General features: G+C 42.2%; 1 protein-coding gene across 1 annotated transcript in view; it reads left to right on the top strand.

Annotated features, from left to right (window-relative positions):
• Window positions 1–26249, top strand: part of CEP290 (centrosomal protein 290) — a 222067-nt gene that overhangs the window by 159728 nt on the left and 36090 nt on the right. Inside the window, exons 40-44 of the mRNA XM_075209376.1 lie at window positions 205–330; window positions 1839–1984; window positions 4956–5111; window positions 6403–6526; window positions 24107–24241. Coding sequence (XP_075065477.1) covers window positions 205–330; window positions 1839–1984; window positions 4956–5111; window positions 6403–6526; window positions 24107–24241 — 687 coding nt within the window. The remainder of the gene's footprint in view (window positions 1–204; window positions 331–1838; window positions 1985–4955; window positions 5112–6402; window positions 6527–24106; window positions 24242–26249) is intronic.

The following is a 26249-nucleotide window of genomic DNA, read 5'->3' as shown; positions in this document are numbered from 1 at the left end:
TGTTTCGACAAGCACTGTCTTTATCAAGGTACATCTATCAGGCAGCAGTTAGAAATGGAGCGCTGTTGGATATTATAATTTGTCTATAAGAAACCTTCGTATGCACATATGTCTGAAGAAGACCTCAAAATAGCTTTCTTGCTTTTAGCATCTTTCATGATGGTAATGCTAACTCAAGGATTTTAAATATATGTGTTTTTTCAGAGTAAGTCAGATGTGGAGAGTAAACAGAGTGTGGTAGATGAACTTCAGAAGAAGATTAAAAGGCTAGAAGTAGAGTTGGAGAAAAAAAGTGAAGAAGCTGAAAGAAAACCTGCACGAGAAGATAAGGTTTGTTATGTGAAACACTTTTCATTTTCTACCTTCTTTATTTTGTGCTATGTGATTAGGCATGGCTATAAAACAGATTTATAAAATAATATGTAACAATAACATTTTTAAAGGAAAGTAAAATCTATATGTATTGCTTTAACCCTCATGCGTGGGACTGGCAATTGTAATGTGTACACGTTGCCTGGCTCAGTGTAAACTTTCCCCTGACAACCGTGATAACAATGCAGGTGCTTACTTCCAGGCAGCAAGTAATGTGGACAGTATCTCAGACACTATTGCACTAAGGTACATCAACATATTTACACAAATTATAAACATCTTGCATTAATTGAACAAATGTATGATGAAAGTTAATTGCTCATATTGTACCTTAATGTGGAATGAAATGTGAAGTTTGTAGCTTAAAGAACTTGCCTTTTCTGCCTAAATATACTTTGTAAGTATATGTTTAACATATTACTTACACTGCTTGCTAAATAGAAAAACATAAACAGCCATAATAGTGTCACCCGATTAGACACAAAAACAATAAATTACTTTTCCTTTAAAAAAAAAAAAAAAGTTTTAACTGTTAGATTTTTGAATGGGATATTTCTCAGCAATTGGAGCACCCTATATTACTACCTTTTATTGCATAGCATAAAGCCCTTTTAACATCTTATGAAATTAAAGAAAACATAGCCTGCTCATGCTTTTTCTTTTACACTCACTCCAGGAGGTTTGAGGCATAAATAGTGAGTAACATGTTTTGATAATACTACAAATGTTTGAGAACAGGCAGCTACATGTATCTTCAGCTCAAAAGTAGAACAGCTCCTTGCTTTGTACAACGCATGCTCCATTGGCTTGATCCAAGATCAGCAATGTTACCACTGCAGTGGGATATGTGTTAATAATCTATGAATAAATTAAAGCATTCATTTCTCATTCCTAAGGCACCAAATGTAACATGTCTTACTTTAAATTTATATATTGAATGTTAAAAAAGAAATTCCACCCTACTAAGTTGAGTTGCAACAGAATTCCAATCGACAGACGATGGTATACAAATGTATAAATCAATTTGTTATGGTTTAAAACCTGTCTTAAAGTATTTTATTGAAAAACAACAATATTTATTTTTTTCTTCTATGTTCTTGTGATTATGGTTAGACTGCACCTCATTTTTATCATTTATTGTTGTAGTGCCACCATATTGCGCAGCGATGTGCAGAGAATTTATCATTCCTGTCGGTCACTGTCACATAGGAAATTTAAAATGTCCAATCCAAACACACAAGCACTAGTGAAACAAACAAAACTAGTGACTTTCATTCTGCTATTGAAGAAATGTTTGAAAATAATTATTTTGAACCTAATTCAGCTTTTTTTTTTCTCTGTCTTACAGGCATATGGACATTGGTCTTCTATACCTTGTCTAGTTAAATCAAAGACTGCACATATATTTAACTTCAGTGTAATCATTCCATATCTGTAGCCACAGTTGCTGTTTTTTTTATTTGCAGAGCTCTAAAGAAGAGATTATCAAATGGGAAGAAGGTAAAAAGTGGCAGACTAAATTAGAGGGAATACGCAGCCGACTAAGAGACAAAGAGAAGGAAGTGGAAGCTCTGACAAAACAGCTGACAGGGCTTAAAGAGCTATACTCCAAGTGAGTTATGTTAATTGGTTTATTGCCTGGCATTTCAAAAACGCATTATTTGTATTCCATTTTGGATCTGATGGTTGTGTGTCAGTTTGAAGTGACTTTTGCAGCCTCAGATGCACCTTGCAGATAATTAACTCCTTCGTGTTTAACCGGTATCCACCCCTCTGTCAACAATTTTTGTATTACACGCTATTTCACATTTAAATGTAAAAGTGGAATATGATTTTGAGTTAAGGCTAGATAGAAAATGTCTTGGATATAAATGAAAATTCTAGTTATAGCTAGTAAAAACAGCAGTGGTAATGGTGACACAATGATTTTTAGTGTCAGACCCAAATGGATGTGCTAGTAAAACTGTACTTATAGAATTATGTATATATTATACTTGCTATGTAGATGTAGCACTTTAGCAGCTGAAGCAGCTCTTGTGTAATAGAAAGTCTTTGAAAGTGGACAGAGCGTTTCTCTAGCTGGAAAAATGTGCCATGATTAAGTGCTCATAGAAAAACAGCATTATTGTTTTCAACTGTAGAGCTACAGAAAAATGTATCCAAATATTTTGTAAGATCTCTTATTAAGGAATATAAGTTCAAAAGTATATGTTGGCGCTCTGCTTTACTGTAAAGTGGAACTAAACTGAAAAACGACTTTGCTTTGTTGCAGTAGGAGCGTTTATTATATCTTTTGATGATTCTTAGAATGTAAATCTTGTCATAGATTGCCCACTGCATATGTACATATTTCTATAAATGTTTGTCTCACAGTAATACATTTCCCTGTTGACATCAATGTATGCTTTATCTCATTTTTATTTAATTTCTTCTTTTTTTTTTTATATATTGCACTTTTATAAAATATATTCTTACATGTGAAATTTTTATAGTATGGATATTTCTCTACACTCATGTAGGAGACATTTATGGCAGCCTCCAAGTTGATGTTGTAGTGCTGTAAAGTCCGTAGGGAAGGGAGTTAAAAAGGAGAGTGATCGAGCATACAATACTGCTTGCATGGTGGTTTAATGATGGAAGTCAGTCACTAGGCATGTGAAACTGATGTATTGCATTGGGCAGAGAACAATGATTTTCTGAGTAAACTGACAAGGCAAGTAAAGTTTGCCTCTCTATACAATAAAAACACATTATTTTTGATGATTTAGCTGCACTTAAAAAAAAAATAAAATATATATATATATATATATATATATATATATATATATATATATATATATATATATATATGTTAACCCGTGCATGATACTCATGCATTCTAGTCAAATCAAGCTACTTAAGGTGTTAAAAAGGTTCTTGTCATGCATTTGGGCCCTAGCCCAGGCCTCCTCAGGGGAAGAGCGTTACTTCCCGACGTAAGCGCCCTTTTTTAACCTGGTTTTGTCCACATGTCACCCCCTCATCATTCTTCTCCATCACCTCATCCTTCATTTTCATCGCCACATCTATCCAGATGTCTATCCAGACACAGGGATCTCTCTCAGCGGTCCTGAGTATCACACTCCTCTCACTCTGTCACCCCCGGCAACCACCAACCACTCCCCACTGTCACCCCCAGCAACCACTCCCAACTGTCACTTCTCCTTCAAGAAATATATATATTTTCTTTTAAAATCTTTATAAACACTTTTAACAATTAACAAATTAAAAACATCTTAGTATACCAAATTTCAGCCCTTTCTGATTTTTTTTTTCCACACACACTAAGAATTTAGTAGGTCAGTGTATAACTCCGCCCAGCAGGTGGCGCTGCAGCTTGGTTTTAGTTTTTCCACACACAGACAGACTAACACACGCCACTATGCATTTTATATATATATATATATACTATATATTAATAACAAATGGATTATAATCATTACTTAGTTTTCTCTTGCAGAGAATTCAGGAAATACAAGATAAAATAACTGGTCTTGTCAAACTCATCTCTTTCATTACCTAAATCAGAATTTGGTTTATTCTAAGTTGAGGGGCACAATATTGCATAGAAACAATCTAGTTGGGTAAACATAAGAGTGGGTCAAACATCTGCAGATCTTTATAATGCTTTAGCAAAATACTTCACCTATCCCATATGTACCATATGTAGTCGTTCACTGCTAGTGCTGACCACTGGGAGAGAGCATTTCTGGCAGACATGACTGTTTGAACAGCTAGGACAGGGGCAGCATAATGTATAGCAGCATGGTGACTTAGTGGTTAGCACTTCTGCCTGACAGCACTGGGGTCATGAGTTCAATTCCTGACCATAGCCTTATCTATGTGGAGTTTGTATGTTCTGCTATCAAATTGACCATAGTGTGTGTGTGTTAGGGAATTTAGACTGTAAGCTCCAATGGGGCAGGGACTGATGTGAGTGAGTTCTCTGTACAGCGCTGTGGAATTAGTGGCGCTATAGAAGTAAATGATGATGATACACCAGTCCTGCCCTAAAATGGCCACAGTGTGAATTGCATGCAATAGGCAGCGTAAAAATAAGAGGTTTGCACTCAGATACTACAGAAGTTCTGTATTCATGAATTTACATTCATGTTTGTGTTATATTATGGCAGGAGAATTTAGAGAGCGCTGCAATCCCTCTAAATATACAGATGAAAATGTAAATACAAATTTGAGTGCTTTTAGAACTACTAAATCTATAGTTCTTTAGTAATTAGTAGTCTTTGTGTATTGATATATTTTAATCTGTAACTAAACTGAACTTCTAAGAAAAACTTTGCAATAAGTAGGAAACCAGTCATCCTCATAATTACATATATGTGTGGTTATTATGCAGGTTATCAGCTAGGAGATGTCCACCATTGATCATCCAAAAAATCAATGAACAACTGTTTATAGTTTCTGGTTTGTTTATTTTGATTCAATTACTAAATATTTTTTGTATGCAGATTTTAACTGTGACTACATTATTTTGTATATGTTGCAAAATTTTCTTATTGTAAAATGTTGATATTATATTGTAGGGTTGACCAGGAGAAATTGGTATTGCAAAAGAGGCTCAAATCTCGTGGTGTAACTGTGGATCAAGTAGTCGGGGTGCGAACTGTGGAAACTGAAAGAGAAATGGAAGAACTCCGAAAAAAGAATATTGAATTGGAAAATGAAATTTCTTACATGAAGTATGTGTTCTTAAAATTGAAACACAGATTGCTTTTAAATACATATAATATAAATAAATAAGGAAGTATTACATTGGTTGGAATAGTGTTTTAGTGTATAGCCCAGTAATACAAAGCTAATTTATCTCTCTTGTTTTTACACAAGAAAAAAAACAACACTTATTTTCAATTGATTAAATTAACAACTTTTGACATTTGACTCCGAGAACTACTTGAAAAATACTGAGTACATAAACTAAAGTAAATCACTGAATGGAAGCTATTACTGGATAATATTTGGTTATATTGTTTTCTCATATTTTCCAAACAGGCCTGACATTTCAGTGGGGCAGGGAGGGTATGACTTAAGTCCCTTTGTCCCTAAAGGGGCCCCAACCATCTCCCTGGCCTTGCATATTTAGTCTTTGAAGTAGATTCAGAGCTCTGTCTATAGTATATCAGTGAGCACATAGATGAAGCCAATCAATGTGCAGTCATACCGACTGCCAGTAAATCAATGGTTGAGTACATATTATACAGCAAGTGTAAGTGGGAGAAATCAACCAGCTTGATTGCCAGTCAAGTAATGTCTTTTTTTTTTTTTTTTCCATATCTGCTACATTGTATGCCCAGTGTCGCTGTATTGCAGTTTTCCATGTGCATATGAAACAGTGCTGCAAAGCTCCCTATACATGACTACTTGATGTTTATTCCCTAAAATATTATTGTAATACACTCAAATTATTAAATTTCATGAACACAATAGAATATTAAGTAATATGGTATTGAGACACTTTCTGTAATCTGGCATTGATATAAATGTCGCACAACTCATCGTAACTCTCAGAAATCTATCCCATAAAGTCACTGCACACGTTATATACACTGTGAAAAACAACCTTTCTTCTTGTAATTGGTTTAAGAATAACACCTTTAATGCATCACTGCTATTAATTTGCTAGGTTAATGTCTGAAGAATAGAGGGTACTGAAGACTCTTGAAATAATTAGAGGCATTACACTTGGATGAACAATGTAATAATTTGGTTGGGAAGGTCTAACCTCTGCATACAAGCAGGGGAAATTTATTATTATTAATGTTGTATCCAAGCAACTTCTAGAAGAAGAGAATAAAAAAGTTGAATTTAGTCAAGCGGAATTAGAACTTTCGGAAATAAAAATGTCATTGTTAACGTTTAAATATATATTGGTTTTTCGTGTTCAAAGAAGTATTAAACTAACTTCCAAACATTGTTAATTTTTATTTTTTGTCCCCTGAAGCTTTAACTAATTTAATTTTTATTTGGTCATAGAACAAAACAAGCTTTACCTCGTGATTCTGTGGTAGATGAATTGCACTTAAAAAATCGATATCTACAAGAAAAGCTTCAGGCATTGGAACATCCGCTTTCAAGGGAAAATTTGTCCAGGCCATCTGTAAGTATTGTGTCCATTAATTGAGCTAGCTGTAATAATTTAGGATACAGTATTTACAGTAATTGTTTAACCCGGCGGTTCCCAAACTATGCGCCGCAGCGCTGTTACTGGGGTGCCGCAGCGCTGTCACTGGGGTGCCGCGGGCCAGCCATATAAAAAAAAAAGAAAGAAGACAGTAACTTACCAATCCGCCGGGCGCCGGAACCCACTAGACTCCTCTCTCCCGCAGCAGCTGTCACTGACGTCGATATTCAGTGACAGCTGCTGCGGGAGAGAGGAGGCTGCTGGGTCCCGGCGCCCGGTGGATTGGTAAGTTACTGTGTTCTTTCTTTTTTTTTTTTATATGGCTGGCCCGCGGCAGAGGAGTTAGAGGGATCGTGACAGCGGGGCAGAGGAGAGTGACAGCGGGGCAGAGGAGAGTGACAGCGGGGCAGAGGAGAGTGACAGCGGGGCAGAGGAGAGTGACAGCGGGGCAGCGGAGAGGCAGAGGAGAGTGAGAGCAGGGGCAGAGGAGAGTGACAGCGGAGCAGAGGAGAGTGACAGCAGGGGCAGAGGAAGGGACAGCGTGACAGAGGGAAGAGGAGGGGGACAGCGTGACAGAAGGCAGAGGAGGGGGACAGCGTGACAGAGAGCAGAGGAGGGGGAACAGCGTGACAGAGGGCAGAGGGGGCAGTGTGAGAGAGGGCAGTGTGTCTGGATGCAGAGGGGGCAGTGTGTCTGGATGCAGAGGGGGCATTTTTGCATACAACTAAATAAGTATTTCTGTCCTGACCTAAATACTTATTACAATTTTTTGACCCAACTACTTCTAAAACAGGACTGCTCAATAATTATATTGGAGGGGTGCCTTGAAAAAATTTGGAGACTCTAAGGGTGCCGCGAACTGCAAAAGTTTGGGAACCACTGGTTTAACCCCTTCATGCACCGAGTAAATGCACTTTCTTCCGCACTGTTCTTTAGTGTACCAGGGCATACATTTACTCCTAGATTTTATGTAAGTAGTTTGATCCCGAGTAGCACAAAGCAGAGCTGTCACTTGATTCTGTGCATCTTTCAGCTACTGTTATAAGTGGTTCCCACCCCTGAACAGTGAGAAGGTGATACAAAACTTTTTCTCCCTCCACTGGAAATCTCTCATATCATTACTGTATATAGCCTCCATACACCAGAGAAAACCTGGATATAGTACAGAGCTGGGCATATTTCTTCAAATGTTAGAAGCCAGAGTCAAAAAATAGCAGCCAGCAAATTTGAAACACTTTGTGAGCTGTGCAAAATTTTTTAAATGTTTGGTGATGTATGTTTTCAGGTAGTTTAGCATTATTTCTAATAATGGCCAACATAGAATTAACCCATATATTATACATCCACACACACAAAACCATCCTCTGCCCCATGTGGTACCTGCAACTTACCAGTTACTGGATCCTGCAACATCTGCAGTGTATCTGCTTAGACATATTTGAACAGGCTATTACAGCACAGCATTATGTTATTGTGGAAGGAGCCCCACACTGTAGTAAAACCCCATTTAAAAGAACACTGTTCAGGCTATAGGACCAACACAGCGTTTCAAAATGATGTGTCTGGGGTTGTAATTTCGTGGACAAGTCCTAAACTGGTCCCCAGCAAATACACTAGAGAGTGTGCTTTCACTGTCTGTAGCTTTCACTGCAGAGGAGAAGGCCCAAATACAGAAATGTGCTGGGTGACCAGAGCTGTCCTTCTAAGCTGGCATAGTGGTTGGGATTTTTCCAGGGAATAAGATGGGTCTCCCTGCACTTTTCCCTCTTCCTGCTAGGGAAATAAGTTGGTGCTTACACAGGGCATATTCAAAGCAAATGCAGCAGGTGTCTGAAATATTTATTTACACATGCAATGATCACCACCACTACAGAGCTTATGTGAACAGGAGGTGAAGCCCAATGCTTTTCCTTTTCATTGATCTAAATCACTGGTGGCCAATTAGTACAATATTGTGCATGTCAAATGATAAATCTGAAAGCTGGCTATTCAGCTACATTATACACAACCAAGCTTGTTTATGCAAGCTTCAGTGCAGGCTGGGCGGGATGACCCAATAGCCAGGACGGTTTTTATTTGCAGTGATGGCCTGGGACTTGTCCAGCCCTGGTCTAGAAACCCTTAGAGAAGCTCTCTAAACGGTGCCCTCTAGTGTTAGAGCATGTGTCTAACCGGTGGTAGTCAGTTTAACGATACTGACTACCCCGACACTGGACTACTACGACATGAGGATTTCGAAGACTACTACCTCGACCTAAAAAAAAATGACTTACCATGACCCAGATGACTTAATTTCACAACCTGATGTGTTGCCGGCGGCTGTGGAAAATGACATCACATCAAAACACGACTCCTCTTAAAGCGGTGAAAGAGTCTTCGGAATCCTCATGTCGTAATAGTCCATGTCGGGGTAGTCGGTATCGTTAAATTGTACTACACTCATGTCTAACATGACCTTAAATGTCAATAACATCTAAGTTTATGTCATAGCCTGTAAACATGCTAATTTATTTAAATATTAACAGAAAAATAAAAAAATACTGTCTCCCCTTATGGGATGAAATTAAAGTGTGTGTAAAATCTCTGGTATAGTATACATTTGGTATATATTCTTGTATGTTGTTAAATACATTTAGGCATAATTTTGTGGGATTGCACTAACTTGGCAAAAATAATAATGGGCACAAATATGTTTAAACATAATAAAGTGCATTTCTCTGATTCCATCTGGGAGACACTGCTACCATGGGGTTGTAGGAGGTGAGCATGGGAGTTGGCACTTAACTAGTTAACTTGTTAATTCTAAACCTGCTGACAGACCCCTCTCCTCTGCAACCCCCATGTAGCTCCCCAATGTAGATTAAGTGACCAAAGAGTTGGGCTTACTTTTCTGACTAGAAAGTTAATAGGGCTTTTATTTTATTTATTTTACTTTGATTTTTATTTAGATAGTTCACAGCATATGGCCACTATGAAGTTCTGTCTTCAGATAGGGTGGGGATTAAGGTGTGTAAAAATTACCCAGCGACCGCATAGAGGACCCAATGTTTGCGCTTACATAATAGAAGCAGCATGATATCGGAGGCTGGGAGAAGGAATGGCAGAGATCAATGGCTTGAAAGAAGGGAGGAGCTGGATAAAATAGTCGTCCCCCCCCCCCCTTCCCAGAAGATTGTAAAATAATATCTCCCAGGGTGCAAAATCTACCCGGGAAGGAACAGGACACTCCCCAGCCATCTGCACTTCACTGCTGACTGGACTCCTCTCCTGCCTGCAGATCTGTACTAGTCTGATGGGCTAAATACCACTATATATATTACTTTACAAATATACATTCTGTTATACAGCGTAGGTATATTGTATTGTATTCCAGTTGTGATAGCAGCATATACATTGAATCACTGCATCACACATTCCTTACTGGGTTAAAATATCTAATATATATATATATATATATCTACTATATAAATGCCTAGTGGCGTGTGTGTAAAAAAAAAATCCAAGCTGCAGCGCCACCTGCTGGGCAGAGTTATATTTGGTAAAAGAAAAAGGAAATGATCTAATGGGGCACTCTAATGGGCAGAGTTATACACTGACCTATATATTTCTTGAAGGAGAAGTGACAGTTGGGAGTGGTCGGTGGTTGCCAGGGGTGACAGTGGGGAGTTATTAACACCTTAAGTAGCTTGATGAAGGATGTGGCGATGAAGATGAAGGATGAGGTGATGGAGAAAAATGATGAGGTGGAGACATGTGGACAAAACCACGTTAAAAAAGGGCGCTTGCGTCGGGAAGTAACGCTCTTCCCCTGAGGAGGCCTGGGCTAGGCCCAAATGCATGACAAAAACCTTTTTTTTTTAAAAAAAAACTATTTATGCAAAAAAGAAAAAAACAGAAGTTCCATATAGCATCTAATGACAGAGAAGAAAAACAATTGAACATGAGGGCTAGAACATGTCAAATGAGAAACGGGAAGAAAGTCAGGCAAATGACATATTGTTACACAATTTCCTAAACATAAAAGGAAGCGGTAAGTTAACCTATAGAGAGGAAATAGGCTGACCCAATCAAAGATTATGGAAAACTCAGCTGCTTTGGAACTCTAAATCGATGATGCTTTTATTTTTTATTTTTTTAAAAGAGAGAAATAGAAGAGAAAAAGAGGGGGAAGGAGGGGGGAGGGGTTGGGGGAGGACCTGATAAGAGCTTCTGAAGAAACAACCTTTCAAGTAGCGGGCATATATGCCTGATGAAAAGAATACCAGAAATTCCATACCTTTTTGAAATTTATAATTTTGTCGTGGAGAAGACTGGTGATGTATTCCATAGAGGCCATGTACCACACACGAGAGACTACACTTTGGAGGCTGGGTGGATGTAGGGACTTCCATTCCTTCGCTATCTGTAGGCGAGTAGCGGCACAAATGTGTTGAACAAGTCTATCTGCCTGTTTAGTTAGGCCTTCGACCCGGGAGCATAACAGCATAACCATTGGGTCAGGTGAAACCTCAACCTCTAGAATTCTTGTCATTAGGTCGGCCACCTGGGACCACAAATTTGAAACTCTAGGGCATGTCCACCAGATGTGGTAGAATGAGCCCACCTCCCCACACCCTCTCCAGCATGAGTTAGAAGTGCCTGGATATATTATGTGGAGCTTTGAGGGCACTAGATACCATCTTGTATATACTTTAAATGTGTTTTCTCGTATCGAGGTATTAATGGAGATTTTGGAGATTCTCACCCGTAGCCGGGACCATCCCTTCTGATCCAGAGCTCTACCAGTATCCCGAAGCCATGCCACCTCAAATGATTCCGCAGTGTCAGTTTTTGGTTCCAGGAAATTATGATATATCAGAGATATTAGTCCTGAATCTCCTGGCCTATACACACAGCTCCTCTCGAAAGGAGTGAGGCTACGTAGCTTGGAGGATCTACAGAGAGATTGAATAAAGCTTCGGATTTGAGTGTAAGCAAAATGTAAGGACGAAGGAAGGCCCTTTTTTTCTCTTAGATTCAGGAAAGTGCGGGGAGCAAAATCTCCCATAATGTGAGTAAACTGGGTGATACCAGCCTCTTGCCAGGGACGCGAGAATGACCGCATATTTCCTGCCGGAAAAATCCGGGTGATGCCACAGTGGAGTAAGAGGAGAAGGAAATGAGGTGAGCTCCCACTTTCTATGGAGCTTGTCCCATAAGTTGAGTGTGAACTGTATGGAGGGGTGCAAGTACACTGAGGCCAGCCTTTGAGCTCTAGGGAGCCAGGGGAGCGAATTCAGATTGTGATCTGGTGTATGTGCGTTCTCTAGATTGACCCATCTCTTGATCCCCGGAGCAGACTGCCAGGAAATGATATGACTAAGGTTAACTGCATGATAGTAGCGCTCCAAGAGCGGAAGTCCGTATCCCCCTGACTGGGTGGGTTTAGCTAGGCAGGACCTTTTGAGTCTTGATTTTTTACCTTGCCAGATAAATGTACCGCATGAAGATTGCAGATTCGTTAGAAAAGTACCTGGGATTGGAATTGGTAAGGTCTGGAAAAGGTATAAGACTCTAGGCAGAACATTCATTTTAATCACACAATTCCTACCAAACCAGGAGACAAAAAGCGAGTCCCATCTGGCCAGGTCTCTTTTTATTGAGTCAAATAAGGGGGTGTAGTTGGCGTGGAATAGCTGTTTGTATTCTTTTGTGATCTGAACCCCTAAATATCGTAGCGCCTTGGGGCGCCATTGGAAATCGAACGAAGATTCGAGAATATTTTTAGTGATGATAGGGACTTGGAGTGAGAGGGCTTCCGATTTAGAGTTATTAATTTTATAGTTTGATAAAGATCCATATTCTTTAAGTTCTTTAAGAAGATTTGGGAGTGAAATGAGGGGGTTTGCGAGTGTTAGTAGTACGTCATCAGCGAATAGGGAGATTTTGAAGTGACGGGGACCAATTTGAATCCCTGATATGTCCGGGTTTCTTCTAATGGCGGCAGCTAAAGGTTCTATGCATAAAGCGTATAAGAGGGGGGACAAGGGACACCCCTGTCTAGTGCCATTACCTAGTAAAAAAGTGGTACGTTGGTCCGTGTGTGGTCCGTTGGTCAATACCGATGAGGTGGGGCGGTGATATAGGGCCTGAATGGCCGAAAGAAAGGCCCCGTTTAAACCGAAATGACTTAACGTGCTGAACATGAAAGGCCACGAGAGTCTGTCAAAGGCCTTTTCGGCGTCTAATGCCAAAACCGCTGACGGGATCTTATTCTGGTTAATATGGGCGATGATGTCTATAGTACACCTAGTGTTATCTAGAACCTGCCTGGTGGGGACAAAACCTACTTGGTCTGGGAAGACCAATGTTGGTAAATAGGCATTTAAACGATTTGCCAGAATTTTGGCAAAAAGTTTAACGTCAGAGTTGATTAGTGAAATGGGGCGGTAGCTGGGGCAACAGGTCGGGTCCTTATTAGGTTTAGGAATCGCCACTATAGTGGAACGCGTGGATTCCGCATGGAATTTACCCCCGTCATAATGGAATTAAAACAGATGCGTCAAATGAGGGACTAGTTCTTTGGAGAATGTTTTATAATAAAGCATCATAAAGCCATCAGGGCCGGGGGCTTTGGAGTTGTTCTGTGACTTTAGTGCAGAGATTACTTCTTCGTTGGAGATAGCCTCGTTAAGAGTAAAAGCCTGGCGGGAGGATAGGGAAGGAAGGGAACAATTATCTAAGTAGGTATTGATGGCTTGAGGGGGGGCTTTACATGAAGTTTGGTCCTTATGAAGGTTGTACAGATTTTCATAATATTTGTGGAATGTTTCATTTATGGTCCTAGGATCGTAAGATAGGTCCCCTTTTTTGTTTCTGATAGAATTGATTGTTTGGGAACCCCGTTTGGCTCTCAGTCTCTTGGCTAAAAGCGAATCGGCCTTGTTGCCTTTTTCAAAGAATGTTTGATTAAGCCATCTAAGCTGGCGTTCTGTTCTCTCTGCGAGAATTGACTGAATTTCGCCCCTAGTCTTTTGGATTTCTTTCAAAACTGAATGGGGGTTAGACTCCTTATGTGTTGTTTCTAAATTTTTAAGTTGAAGAGTAAGTTTATCAAGCGTTGCGTTACGTTCTTTTTTCCTGCGGGAGGCAAACTGAATGATATCCCCCCGAATGACTGCCTTATGGGCTTCCCATATAGTGGAGATCTGAATCTCTGGGTCTGAATTGATCTCAAAGTATTTCGTGATAGAATCAGATATGAAATCTTTAAACCTGGGGAGTTTAAGAAGAGTCTCGTTCAATTTCCAGGAGGTTCTGCCCCGAGGGTTCTGAAAAAGGTCAACCGTTAGCGATAGTATAGAGTGGTCGGACCACGTATTGGGAACTATATCAACCCTAGTTATATGTTGGAAGATGTTTGAGCAGCCCATAAACATGTCAATCCGGGAGTAGGTTTGGTGGGGAAAGGAGTAGAATGTGTAATCCCTTGAAGAGGGATATAACGCTCGCCAGATATCAAATAAGCCGGCCTCAGTCATTTGTTTTTGCAGATGTTTTGTGTGTGAAGATGGGGGGGAGGTGTGCCTAGAGGCGGATCTGTCTAGGAGGGGGGAAATAACAGTGTTAAAGTCGCCCCCAAGTAAAAGCAGACCCTTGCGGAAATGGTGTAATTCCGAGAAAAAGTGTGTGAAAAAAGCTGTCTGACCTGTATTTGGCGCGTAAACGTTGGCAAAGGTTATATCTAGATGACCAATTTTTCCGGACAGGAGGAGAAACCGGCCTTCAGGGTCGTCCTTAACTGCTGACACGACAAATGGAACTGAACTGCGGAGAAGAATGGCAACACCATTCCTCTTTGTTGAATGAGAGGAATAGTAGGCATCAGGATATCCTCTTGAGGACAGGGAGAGATGGCCACCCGCTTTGAAATGAGTCTCCTGCAAAAAAAATTATATCACCATTAAGTTTTCCTAATGTGTGGAATAGCATAGAGCGCTTTTGAGGTGTGTTTAACCCTTTAACATTAAGGGAGAGTGTTGTAAGAGTCATGATCGGTATTCTTGGGAGAAACACAAGGAATAAAAATGTTATCCCTCAAACTGGAGTACCAGGGGGGAGGGGTTGGGGGGAGAGGAGCAGGGAGCGGGAAGGAAAGGAAGAGAGAAGGAAGGAGGAGTTGTGAAAGAAGAGAGGCAAGGGTGTAGGTTCAGACCTCAATAGCAGAGGAGAGACCTACTAGGACAGTGCCTAAAAAGCTATATTAACTTAAAAAACAAGCCAAAGTTTGCCTATTCAATTATCAGAACCAAGGCACAGAGTACGGGAGTGCGTGTAAAATATAAACTATCAGATAAACTGCTAAGAAAATCCCAAGGTATGCGGGTGCATGGCTAGGAGGACAGGGTACGTCCCCCACCCGTACATAAACAACATAATAAGGTTAAACCGAAGCTAAACTTGTAACCAGAGACAACAATATCTACGGTAATTATGAGAGCAACATGAAAATATTGACATTTGTTAGAAGAATAAAAAAGAAAATACAAACAGAGCAAGTAAAGGCACAATATTACTTCACGTCTCCTCTAACAGAGACATAGATTTACGAATCAAGGAGGTTGTTGCGCGGAGCTCTGGGCATCGCCACCCACGATCCTATCAAGACAGAAGAGCTGGAGCCTGCGGAGTAAGTCTTTTCCTTCGTTCGGTGTTCGGATTGACTCTTGACGGCCCTCAACTTCAATAATCAAACAAAAAGGGAAACCCCAGCGGTATTTGTATCCGTTTTCTCTAAGGATGCTGGTAACCTCCCTGAGGTCGCGTCTCTTGGCTATCGTTGAAGGGGCGAGATCTTGAAAAACTTGGATACGGGACCCTTTGTAGAGAGTATAAGAAGAATTCCGAACCGCTTTGGTAATAAGTTCCTTGGTCTTAAAGTATAGTAGTCTCAATATCACATCCCGAGGGGGTTCGGAATCTTGCGCGCATGGTCTCAAGGCCCTATGGACCCGTTCGATCTGCATTGGGTGATTGGATAAGGCAGAGTCCAGAGAAGAGAAGAACCTACTCACATAGTCCTCCAGATCCGTAGGTTCCACTGATTCGGGGATGTTGCGTAATCTGAGATTATTGCGACGTTCCCTGTTCTCGACATCTTCCAGCTTGTCCCTCATGAAATCGTTGTCCTTTAGCAGGAAGTCTATATCTTTTGAGGCTACATTTTGGAATGTAAGAGACGACTCCATCTTGTTTTCCAGAACCGAGGTTCTTTTGGAGATTGCAACCATTTCTGTTTTGAGATCGCCTATAGCCTTCTGAAGATCAACGGAAAAGGCGTTAGTGCGCTCCACGATTAAATTTCGTAATTCAGCAAAGTCCGCCTTGGTTGAGGGAGAAGCAGTGGTAGGAGGGTCTCGGTCGCTCTGGGACTCCGAGGGTGAGTTAGGAGAAGATGAAGTATGTGCTTTGTCCTGACGGGAGAAGTGCTGAGTTATCTCAACTTGTGCGCCTTTGCGGCCTTTACCCGTAGATTTATTCATGTTAAGTGCAGAATCTCTGGGAAACCGTTTGCTAATGTTGAATATGAGGCAGAGGGGCAGGGAACAAACCCATATGGGTTAAGTGGACATAATAAGTTGTGGGGCAAGTAAGTAGAGGGGTAGTATCTACCCTGGTGTCCCGGTGTTAGTTTTCTCTCTGGATGGTCTGGTGACTCTGATACGACTCCAGGAGAGCCTACCAACAAATTTTACTGTGGGGCTGGAGTGCGATGGGCTTCTATGTGGTGACTTGCAGTATACAGCGGTTGAGAGGGATCAAAAACTCCTTTATGGTGACCCACACCTGACTTAGAAACCCAACAAGAGGTGGGTACGGCTGTGACCACCAGCGCTTGGGGGACTCCTACTACAGCAGGTCAGAAAGAGTGTAGGGAGACTAAACAGCGGGGGGGGTCAGAAACACCAGGCACTCACCCGGATACAGCAAAGGGCAAGCGGGCCCCTAGATCAGAGGAGGCCAGTGGGCTTGTAGCACAAACAAAAAAACAAAACAACAAAAAAAAACGACAGGCTGTTGGAGCAGGTAAACGGATCACCACAAGGGGGAGTGCGTCCGTCGCTTCTCACTCCTCTCTGAGATCCTCCTTCCCAGCATGCACTGTTCCTTCCTGTTGAGTTCCGGAAGTGAAGGGGACAATGGTGGCCGCGACTTCCGGATCAGCGTGGTCGGGACCCCGAGTGGGAATTCGTCGTCAGGCGCTTCACAGGACGTGAGCCGGGAAGCCCTCAGGAGCAGCACTCCAGACCGACAGCGTCGCCGGAGCCGGGCTGAAGCCGCGTGGCGGCGCCGGATAGGCGGGAGTTCTCCAGGTTGGCAGGACGACGCGCCGGCAGAGCGGCGGAGCAGAAGCTGGGCAGGGAGGGGACAGCACCCCCTGGGCTGCAGGAGAGAGAGCCTCCAAAGCGGGTGCCCGCTCGGGCAGCAAGGTCCAACGAAGACAGCGGGGATCGCTACACGGCAGCTGGCAGGGCTGGAGCAGGTGAGGGTGTTACCTCTGGTTAAGGAGGGTTTTTTAGAGGCTCTTAGAGGAGACAAAAAACGGGTCTTGGGGAGTAAATTTGGACCGTTATTGGGAGATGTTACGGGAGCTCCACAAGAACGTGTCCTCTCACTTTGGCGTCCAAGCCACGCCCCCGACAAGAACCTTTTTAACACCTTAATTAGCTTGATTTGACTAGAATGCATGAGTATCATGCACGAGTTAACTTGTGTGTGTGTGTGTGTGTGTGTATATATTTATATATATATATATAAGTTTGTAAACATATATCGCCACAAACAGTTGAGATACATCTTTTAACTGATAGTCAGAGATTAGCTAGTATCTTATACAGGCTATTTTGTGTTGTCCAATTGCTCTGTCTCTGCATTATTCTATTCTGTAATTGCTCCTTCTCTGATAATGTCTGACAAAGGAAAAGCACTTAGAGGAAAATACTTGCTTCAAATGCAATGTAAAATTGCCAAGTGGACAGCAGGAACCAGGTGCGCTCTGTATAGACTGCGAGGCGGGGCCCCAGGCTGCGCAGAGCCAAAGTAGTACCCCACAGTTAGCGGAAGAACCAGTGTGGGCGATGTCTCTGGCACCAACGTTTGGTACACTGGTGCAGCCACTCAGCCGTCTCAACCTCAGTAGCGGGTGCACCCCTTACAGCGCAACTACCGCAACCAGTCGATGACCGTGTAGATTTTTAATTATCTTCTCTTGCTCTCCAAGGTCTCCCTGTAGGTGAACCTGCATGGTCCACATCCTTAGTTAAGGACATAGACAGACTGCAGATTTTTGGACTTGTCAAGACTCTCTATGACCAAATACAAATGGCAAAGTGCAAGTGACCTCTTCTTTCGGTCTCTTATTGATAGAGATCGTCTTGAGAGGAGGGAGAACTCTCATACGAAACAGACTCCCCACAGATCATGGATCTTGATAAATCTCACAGAAACTAGGGCATTGAGAATCTGGTCCTGGCAGTCAGGCGGATCTTGGACCTCTTAGATTTAGAGTCCAGAGCAGTGGACCAGGGTCTATTTAAAAAAAAAATCAAAAGACGCACAATCTGATTTCCTCCTTCTACAGAATTGAGGAAAATTGTTGAAGCACCAAGGAGATTCGTGACCCTTTACCCCTTACAGACAATGACCTTGCCCGTTGGGAGCAGGTACCAAAGGTGGACACTCTGGTGGCACAGCTTGCGCACTGCACCATCCTACTAGTTTCGGCCACAGCCTCCCTTCAGGAAGCTACTGACCGGAAAGTAGAAGTATTTTTAATTCATCTACGTGGCGGCGGGAGCCTCATTTAGACCCATGTCATCAGCATGGGTTGCCAGGGCCATTGAAACATGGGCAGACCAACTTGCTGCAGGATTACAGGATTCGGACCTGCTTCCCCTCGCTCTGCACCTTAAAGAGGCTTCAGGTTGCTTATATGATGCTGCTCAAAATGCAGTCTCAATGTCATCCTCGGCGTCTGCTTAAGCTGTGGCAGCCAGAAGGACTTTCTGACTTAGATCCTGTGAAGACGATACAGAGTCCAAATGATCTCTAGAGGACCTTTAATATTCAGGCTTTGTACTTTTCGGGCCAGAACTAGAGAGCATAATTTTTTAATCGTCAGGTGGAAAAAGCATGTTCCTCCCAGTCAATGTACTTAAAACACAGGTACCGAGGTTCAGTTCTTTTTGTCAGTCCTTTCGGGGGGGCTCCTCCACTAGAGATCAGGCGAGCAGGGGCAGACCCTTCGAATCCAGAGGCCACACCCACAGAGGAAGGTCTTCTTTCTTCTTTCTCCACAAGAAGTTCCACTCCCAAGCTCCGGGAGCAGCCTGCTGCCTCCTACTTGTGGGAGTGGACGGGCACCTGTGGCTATTCAAGGAGCAGTGGATAGCATCCTCTCCAGATTGATGGATTCAGGGGATCATGACAAGGGGCTACATGATCGATCTATGTGGTCAAGACCCTCATCGGTTCTTTGCCACCTCCTTACCACTCGACCCCGCAAGTTGGCAGACAATGTTGCTTCTCTTCTTTCTGCAGGGGTCATCTGTCTAGTTCTGAAAATCCAGAGACTCCAAGGATTCTACTCAAACCTGTTCTTGGTCACCAAACTGGATGGTTCCTTCCGCCCTATTTTAAATATAAAGACTTTAAATCTGTATCTATGGGTGGCCAGGTTTTTGCATGGAGTCTTTTCGATCAGTGATAAATGGGCTGGAACCAGAAGATTTCCTGGCGTCAATAGATACGCCTACTTGCACATCCCAATATGGGAGGGAAAACAGTCCCTGCTCCGCTTCACGGTGGGGAGCATCCCACTATCAATTCAGGGCACTGCCATTTGGTCTTTCTACGGCGCCCAGAGTATAGAGTATTCACAAAAATTATGGCAGTCATGGCCACTTGTCTACGTTCCATGGGTTCAGAATAGTGCCTTACCTGGACGACCTTCTTAACAAGGCCGCATCTGAAGAGCTTTTACGTCAGCATCTGGTTCTTACCATCAGGGTGTTTGAGTTCCACAGCTGGATCATAAACCTAAACAAGTCTCAGTTAATCCCTTGCCAGAGGATGACATTCTTGGCTCTCATCATGGACACCAGAGAACAGAAAATCTTCTATCCCAAAGAAAAAGACTGATCCGTACAGACCATGACAGTCCAGGTCCTGGCCAGTCCCTCCATGCTCCTTTGCATGAAGCACCTGGGAAAAATGGTCGTTACTTTCAAGACTATTCCATACGGAAGTTTCCACTCCAGGGGGTAAATATATCCTAGTGCGGGTTGTACAAGTCGCCGGAAATCAGCGAGATGACGGCTTAAATTTAAAGCGGCGCTGCCTTGTAAAGGGAAACTTCCCTTTACAAGGCAGTGCCTAGACAGAGGTATTAATAAAGATCAACCTCAGATTATGTATTAATTCCAAGTACTTTTATGATATAAGAGTATTGCTCTTTTGAAGTATAAGGAGATCAATGACTTAAACTTAAGTAGGTCTATGATGATTATCATGGATTCTGGCGTGTTATGTGGAATCTAATACAATAATCACCTTGGATAGCCCACTATTAAGATATCATAGTGGTAGCGTCCAAGTATCCCTATGAACTTACATCCCTCCGTGGAAATGTAATTAATTATCTTATAGGAATCAAATAATATATCACAATATCCTATTCAAGATATTTTTTTCCCTCCTTATTGACCGCTAACCTCAGGGGCTTTAATCTGCCTATTATTATTGGATATAATTATTATATTATACTCCTTATGCCGACCGTCTTCTGGGTACATTGGTTTTAGCTCACCATACACACTATCATTTTTAATATTTCGCTGTTGCTTTCTTAATAATATAGTCAATAAATGTTATGTTTTAATTTCCTTTTGATTAAGAATTTAGGACATGGTTCCTCTATGAATATTTATACTCCTCAGGGACTGGAGTGCCTCTTTTGTTCTTTTCTCTTTGTTTGTATGATTGATAACATACAAGGGTGCACCTTGCTTGTGTGGTAATAGTGACATTTATCCATTACCAATAGAGCATTTGTCCCTGGTTGTGTGCGAACACTTTCTTTCTTTTTGTGCAGAACTGTTCGTTACCTCACTTTCACCAGTATTCATCCCAGGCGTGCTAAATTGAGGCAGACTACCTAAGTTGCCATGCAGTAATGCCAAGGGAGTGGTCACTCCATCCGGAAGTCTTCCAGATGCTAGTTCAGAGGTGGGGTCTTCCGCATCTCGATCTCATGGCATTGAGGCACAACAGTCAGGTTCCCAGGTTCTGCTCAAACGCCATTGACGCCCTGGAGGTGGACGTTGATGTCATGACAATGTGCTTGGAATTCCGGTTGGGTTATCTATTTCCCCCCACCCCTATTCCAGGTTTTCCACGTGTTCTTGTGCGGGTCAAGCAGGGAGGATTGCCAGTGATACTGGTGGGGCCCGATTGGACACGCCGGGTCTGGTATGCAGGTATTTTATCCATGGCGGTGAGTCAAGGGTTTCGTCTAGTCCTTTGCAATAATCTCCTCCACTGAGGCCCTTTTCTGCATCAGGACCTGCCTCGGCTGGCTTTAACGGCATGGCTGTTGAAGCCAGCCTCTGGCGATCAAAAGGATTCTCCTCCAGAGTAGTGAACACGCAGTTGCGGGCTCGAAAACCTATTTCTGCTCGCATTTACCACAGGATTTGGCGCACCTACATTAAGTGGTGTAAGAGTTGGGTCCACTACACAGCGACATTTCACCTGCTACAACTTCTGGCTTTTCTTCAACATGGGTTCGAAATTGGGCTCTGTTTGGGTTTCATGAAGGTTCAGGTCTCGGCTTTATCAGTTTATTTTCAGTTGCGTTTTGCAAACATGCCAGACCTAAAGAACTTCTTGCAGGGGGTTTTGCACATTTAGCCTCGGCTCCAAGGGTTGTAAATTTGGTGCTTACCATGCTTAAGAATCCCCCCTTTGAACCCTTACAGTTAACCAACCTTAAGTTTTTGACGTGGAAGGTGGTCTTTCTGCTGGTGATTGCTTCAACTTGTGGAGTGTCGGAGCATGGGGCTCTTTCCTGCAGGGAACCATACCTTATTTTCCATGACGATAGGGCGGTCCTCCGCACCGTCCCATCTTTTAAACCGATAGTAGTGTCGTATTTTCACTTGAACCAAGAAATTGTAGTTCCAGTTTTCCAAGAACCTTCTACTCCCTCGGGGTCTAACCCATTTGAGTATTTGGACATGAATATAAATGCGTAATGCCCTGAGCAACGGACCTCACGCATTCGGCGTTCAGACTCTTTCTGTATTGTATGATACCCATAAACGGGGGTGGCCTTCTTCCAAGAGGGGATTACTAGATGGCTTATTTTGACAATCAAATATGCTTACATCAGTGCAATCCGGCCTGTGCCCAGTCACATTACCGCCCATTCCACCCGTTCAGTTGGATGTTCTTGGGCCGAGAAATGGGTTCTCGGTGGAACAGCTACGCCGGGTAAGCCACCTTGTCCTCTGTTCATATTTACCAAATTCTACCAGTTCAATGTTTTTGCGTTTCCAGATGCCAGCTTTGGCCGTAGTGTTTTACGGGCCGGGCTGTCAGAGCTGTCCTTCCCTTAAAGGGGGCTGCTTTTATAAGTCGCCATGGTAGCAATGTCCCCCAGTTTGTTTGGAAGAGAAAATAGGATTTTTTTTATACTCCCAATAAATCCTTTTCTCCGATTCCATCTGGGGGACACTGCTTTCCCTCCCTTCTGCTGTTTGGTCATTGGTTGTTTTAATCCCCTTCATTGGGGCTTTAGAATTACATGGAGAAGCTACAGGGAGTTGTAGAGGGGAGGGGTCTGTCAGCATGTTTAGTATTAGCAAGGTAACTAGTTAAGTGCCAAATCCCACGCTCCTCTCCTACAACCCCATGGTAGCAGTGTCCCCCAAATGAAATCAGAGAAAATATATTATCTTCCAGTATGCTACCTGACTTGGAGCGGAAGTAAAAATAGGTATTGTCGGACAAAATCTAACACATTTGGTCTTGAAGGAGCTAGTCACATATATTTTTATATAAATTGCATGAACTGAAGTATCTTATGAATAATAAATAATAAGCATATTTAACTTTAATAAGTACATGTTTAAAAGGCATGGATTCCTAAAAACATAAATAGGATAACAAAACCATGTTATAAATGTATAACCATCTTAAACATAGTATACTTAAACATTATGGCATTGAGGTACAGCACAGAATTATTTAACCTTAACCACTTACAGTTGCCCATAGACTTTAGCAACACCCAGTCAAGTTTATACCTTCTTACTTAATTTGTTTTCTTTTGTATACATCAATGCTGCATGTCACACATCAGTATGTGGAGGAAGATACAGAAAATGTTGCTCTTCTCTCCTTTGCAACTGAAGCTTGTAAACTACAAGACACAGTATTTGCTAATAAAAAGAGGAGCCTTTTTAAAAGATCAAAGGGAAACAAAACAACAAGGTTGGAAGCCAATTCTGAAAATGCTGATGATCATTTAAAAACTTCAGCAGACAGATTATTGCCTCCTTGTACAACACAGAAATCAGGGAATGATGGTGATAATGTGGGCACCTTCAACAAGTGCCAGTCTGTTTCATATCCACTTAATGATTCTGCTAGTGAAACATCAGACACAGGTGAAGAATTGTGCATTTACAACAGTAGAACCAACCATGCACCAAGTTCTAAATCTCCAAATGCTACTCCATTGGCGAGCACCACACCTGTGACAGTGAGCAGAGAAACCTCACCAAGATCATGCGATGCATCAGTGTCCACCAGTGTAGTGGCCTCTCCAAAACTAAATGATATGTCACTACCTGTTAGTACCACAGCCACTCCAGGGCTGGGTGGTGCATCATGTATTGAAAGCAGACAAGCTACTGAAGAGCAAGATTCTAATGACGGTAATGATCTCCAAAATACCTGTGAAACATCATCAGCCAAAATAATCATGACAAATACAAATCAAGAGGTAGATGAAAACCAATATTACAATGGAGGACATCAAAGTATAGATGAAGAGATGGCCGAGTTCAATACTTTACACTATAGTGGAAGCATATTGGTTTCTGGCACTGAATGTGCTACTCCTGCAGAAGTTTGTCACCAGGAATCTTCCTATAGGTGTAATAATGATGAAGTAAATAAGTTGGATATTATACTGGCTGAAAAAGAAGAGGAGTTTGACAAAAATTGTTGCAATAAACTGGGAAGGCAATCAGACCATAGTGCTAAACTGCAGGTGTGAGATTATTCCATACGATATACCCCCCACACCCCCGTTATCCTGTTTTCCATGAGGCAGTAGGTTACACACTTAGTTTATCCATTAGCAATAAGTAGTTGCTTAGTCATATTATTGCAGTTGTTTCTATCACTCTATCCCAACCCCAATGTTGTGTACAATGATTTACAAAATAATACATTTAAATTTGTTTTCTAGGATAACATTTTTATTTTGTTTTTAATTTTACCCACTAGACATCAGGGATTGGATCAGAAGATCAATCTAATAGAGAGATGGAACTTCAGAAAGAGAATTTGAGACTATCCTCTGAAAATGTTGAGCTGCAATTTCAACTGGAACAGGCTATTAAAGACTTACCACGTTTAAAGGTATGATAAGGTTCTTCTCAGTCTATATATCATATTGTGTATGCATGCCCTTGAATGATTTGATTCTCAATTACGGACACAAGCACTCAACTGACCATCAAATATACACAGTGCCGGATTAAGGGAATGGAGGCCTCTGGGCTAAGGGGGCCTCCATTTCCCCGTGAGGGCCCCCTCCCCGTGATCCGAGCTGCCCGCTTCCCCCCCCCGGCACTTACCTCTTTCTCCGGCGCACTGTACGCTCTTTACTGAGGAGATCTTGTGAGGGTGAGGCTCACGAGATCTCCTCAGTAAGGAGACTACAGCGCGCCGGAGAAGGACCGCAGTGAAAGTGCTCAGCAGCACTGGTCGATCGATCAATACTGCTGCTGAGCACTTTCAAGGGCCCCCTGGATGCCATAGGCCCCTGGGCTGTAGCCCAGTTAGCCCTATGGTTAATCCGGCCCTGAATATACATACTCAAACTAAAATATTTAAATTGTTCAATTTCATACCTTCTATTCCCCCATGCACAACATTTATACCCGTCTGGATATGATTTTATTGAGCGTTGATCCAGCACAGCATATCCTCAGTCCAGCTATCTTTCATGGGCTGTTGACAGTATATATAAAATAACCTCAGTCTTGCATGCAACATTATAAGTGGCACCTAAATGAAAGAGTTCTACTTAACCCCGAGCTGAAGCTACAATTGGACATGGAGATTTATATTTAAACCAACCCTGCAGTCTCACCTATGCTGGGGTAATCTGATTAGAACCTATGAGAATGTAGTGCGGTTAGACAGGATCAACTAATTTCACAGGCTCTATAGACAATCACAATAGGCTTTTACAGCAGCCATGGGAGAGCTGGGCGGTCTGTGAGAGATAAGGTGGACAGGCTGTTGGCATCTAGATTGAGGTCAAAACGCTCACAAAGTAACGTGCTCGCCATTAAGTCTAAATTAGGCAAATTCTGTAGCAATCTCTATAATACCTTGAAAACCATTAGGTCCTCTCCATCCTTTGTAAAAACAACTCAGGACTTCCTTTCTCACTGCAGCTTACCTAGATTGTCTCCTGGTGCACTTGGGCTGTGATCTCCCCAACCAGCACCTCAAGTAATTGTAGATGCTATAAAAAATGTAAAAGCAAACAAGACCTCAGGACCTAATGGTTTTACAGCCCAGCCACTTACTATAAGACATGTAATGCATCGTTCTCGTCTAGTCTTGCTGCGGTGTTCAATGTAGCACTAAAAGGTGGTTGCATTTCTTAGGAATCACTAATATTTTAGCTTTGAGGGCCTCCCTCGAGAAGCAAAGACCATTGCCGTAACTAGACATTTTGGTGCCCTGGGCGAGACAGGGCACCGGCGCCCCGCATCTAAGTGGAAGTGGCATTTGACAAGTGGGTGTGGGCAACCTAATGTGGGTGTGTCTAGACACACACAGTAGTGGGATTCCAATAAATTAACAACCGGCTCTCTGCCCTAATGACTATTTAAAGTATGCAAAAAATATATAGTGATAGATATTGTAATATTTTATGCACTTAATACTCAAATAAGAATTATGATACTAAATTGTGTGTTTTATTTGTATAATGGGTCAATGTAATTGAAATACTGCAGTTTGTGTAGGTTGAAGTGACTTTAATATATTGTGAAAAAAATTGTCATGCCTTAGCCTTGTCTCTCAAACAAACGAGAGAGAGAGAGAGAGATATATATCCAAAACAGTGTTATTTACCCTACATATGAGGACCTGCAGACCTAGAGGAGAGTGCAGACTCGACGCAGCGGTACATGGCAGCGGAGCCTTTCACTTCTGCAGTGGAACACATGTGCTTTCCACAGACAGGAAGTTCGGTATTTGGAACACAAATGCCGAACTTCCTGGCTGTGGACCGCACATGCGTTCCACTGTGGAAGTCAAAGGCTTTTCTTATCACTGGCAACAGAGCTAGGTAGCGGTCGGCTGCTGCGCCGCTTTGGGCTTACACGGCACCGCCCGCACCACCCTA

Source organism: Mixophyes fleayi, chromosome 4, assembly GCF_038048845.1.
Source record: "Mixophyes fleayi isolate aMixFle1 chromosome 4, aMixFle1.hap1, whole genome shotgun sequence".
In the NCBI taxonomy this organism is placed as follows: domain Eukaryota; kingdom Metazoa; phylum Chordata; class Amphibia; order Anura; family Limnodynastidae; genus Mixophyes; species Mixophyes fleayi.
Note: the sequence above shows the minus strand (reverse complement) of the source record. Positions and strands in the feature narration are given on the sequence as shown.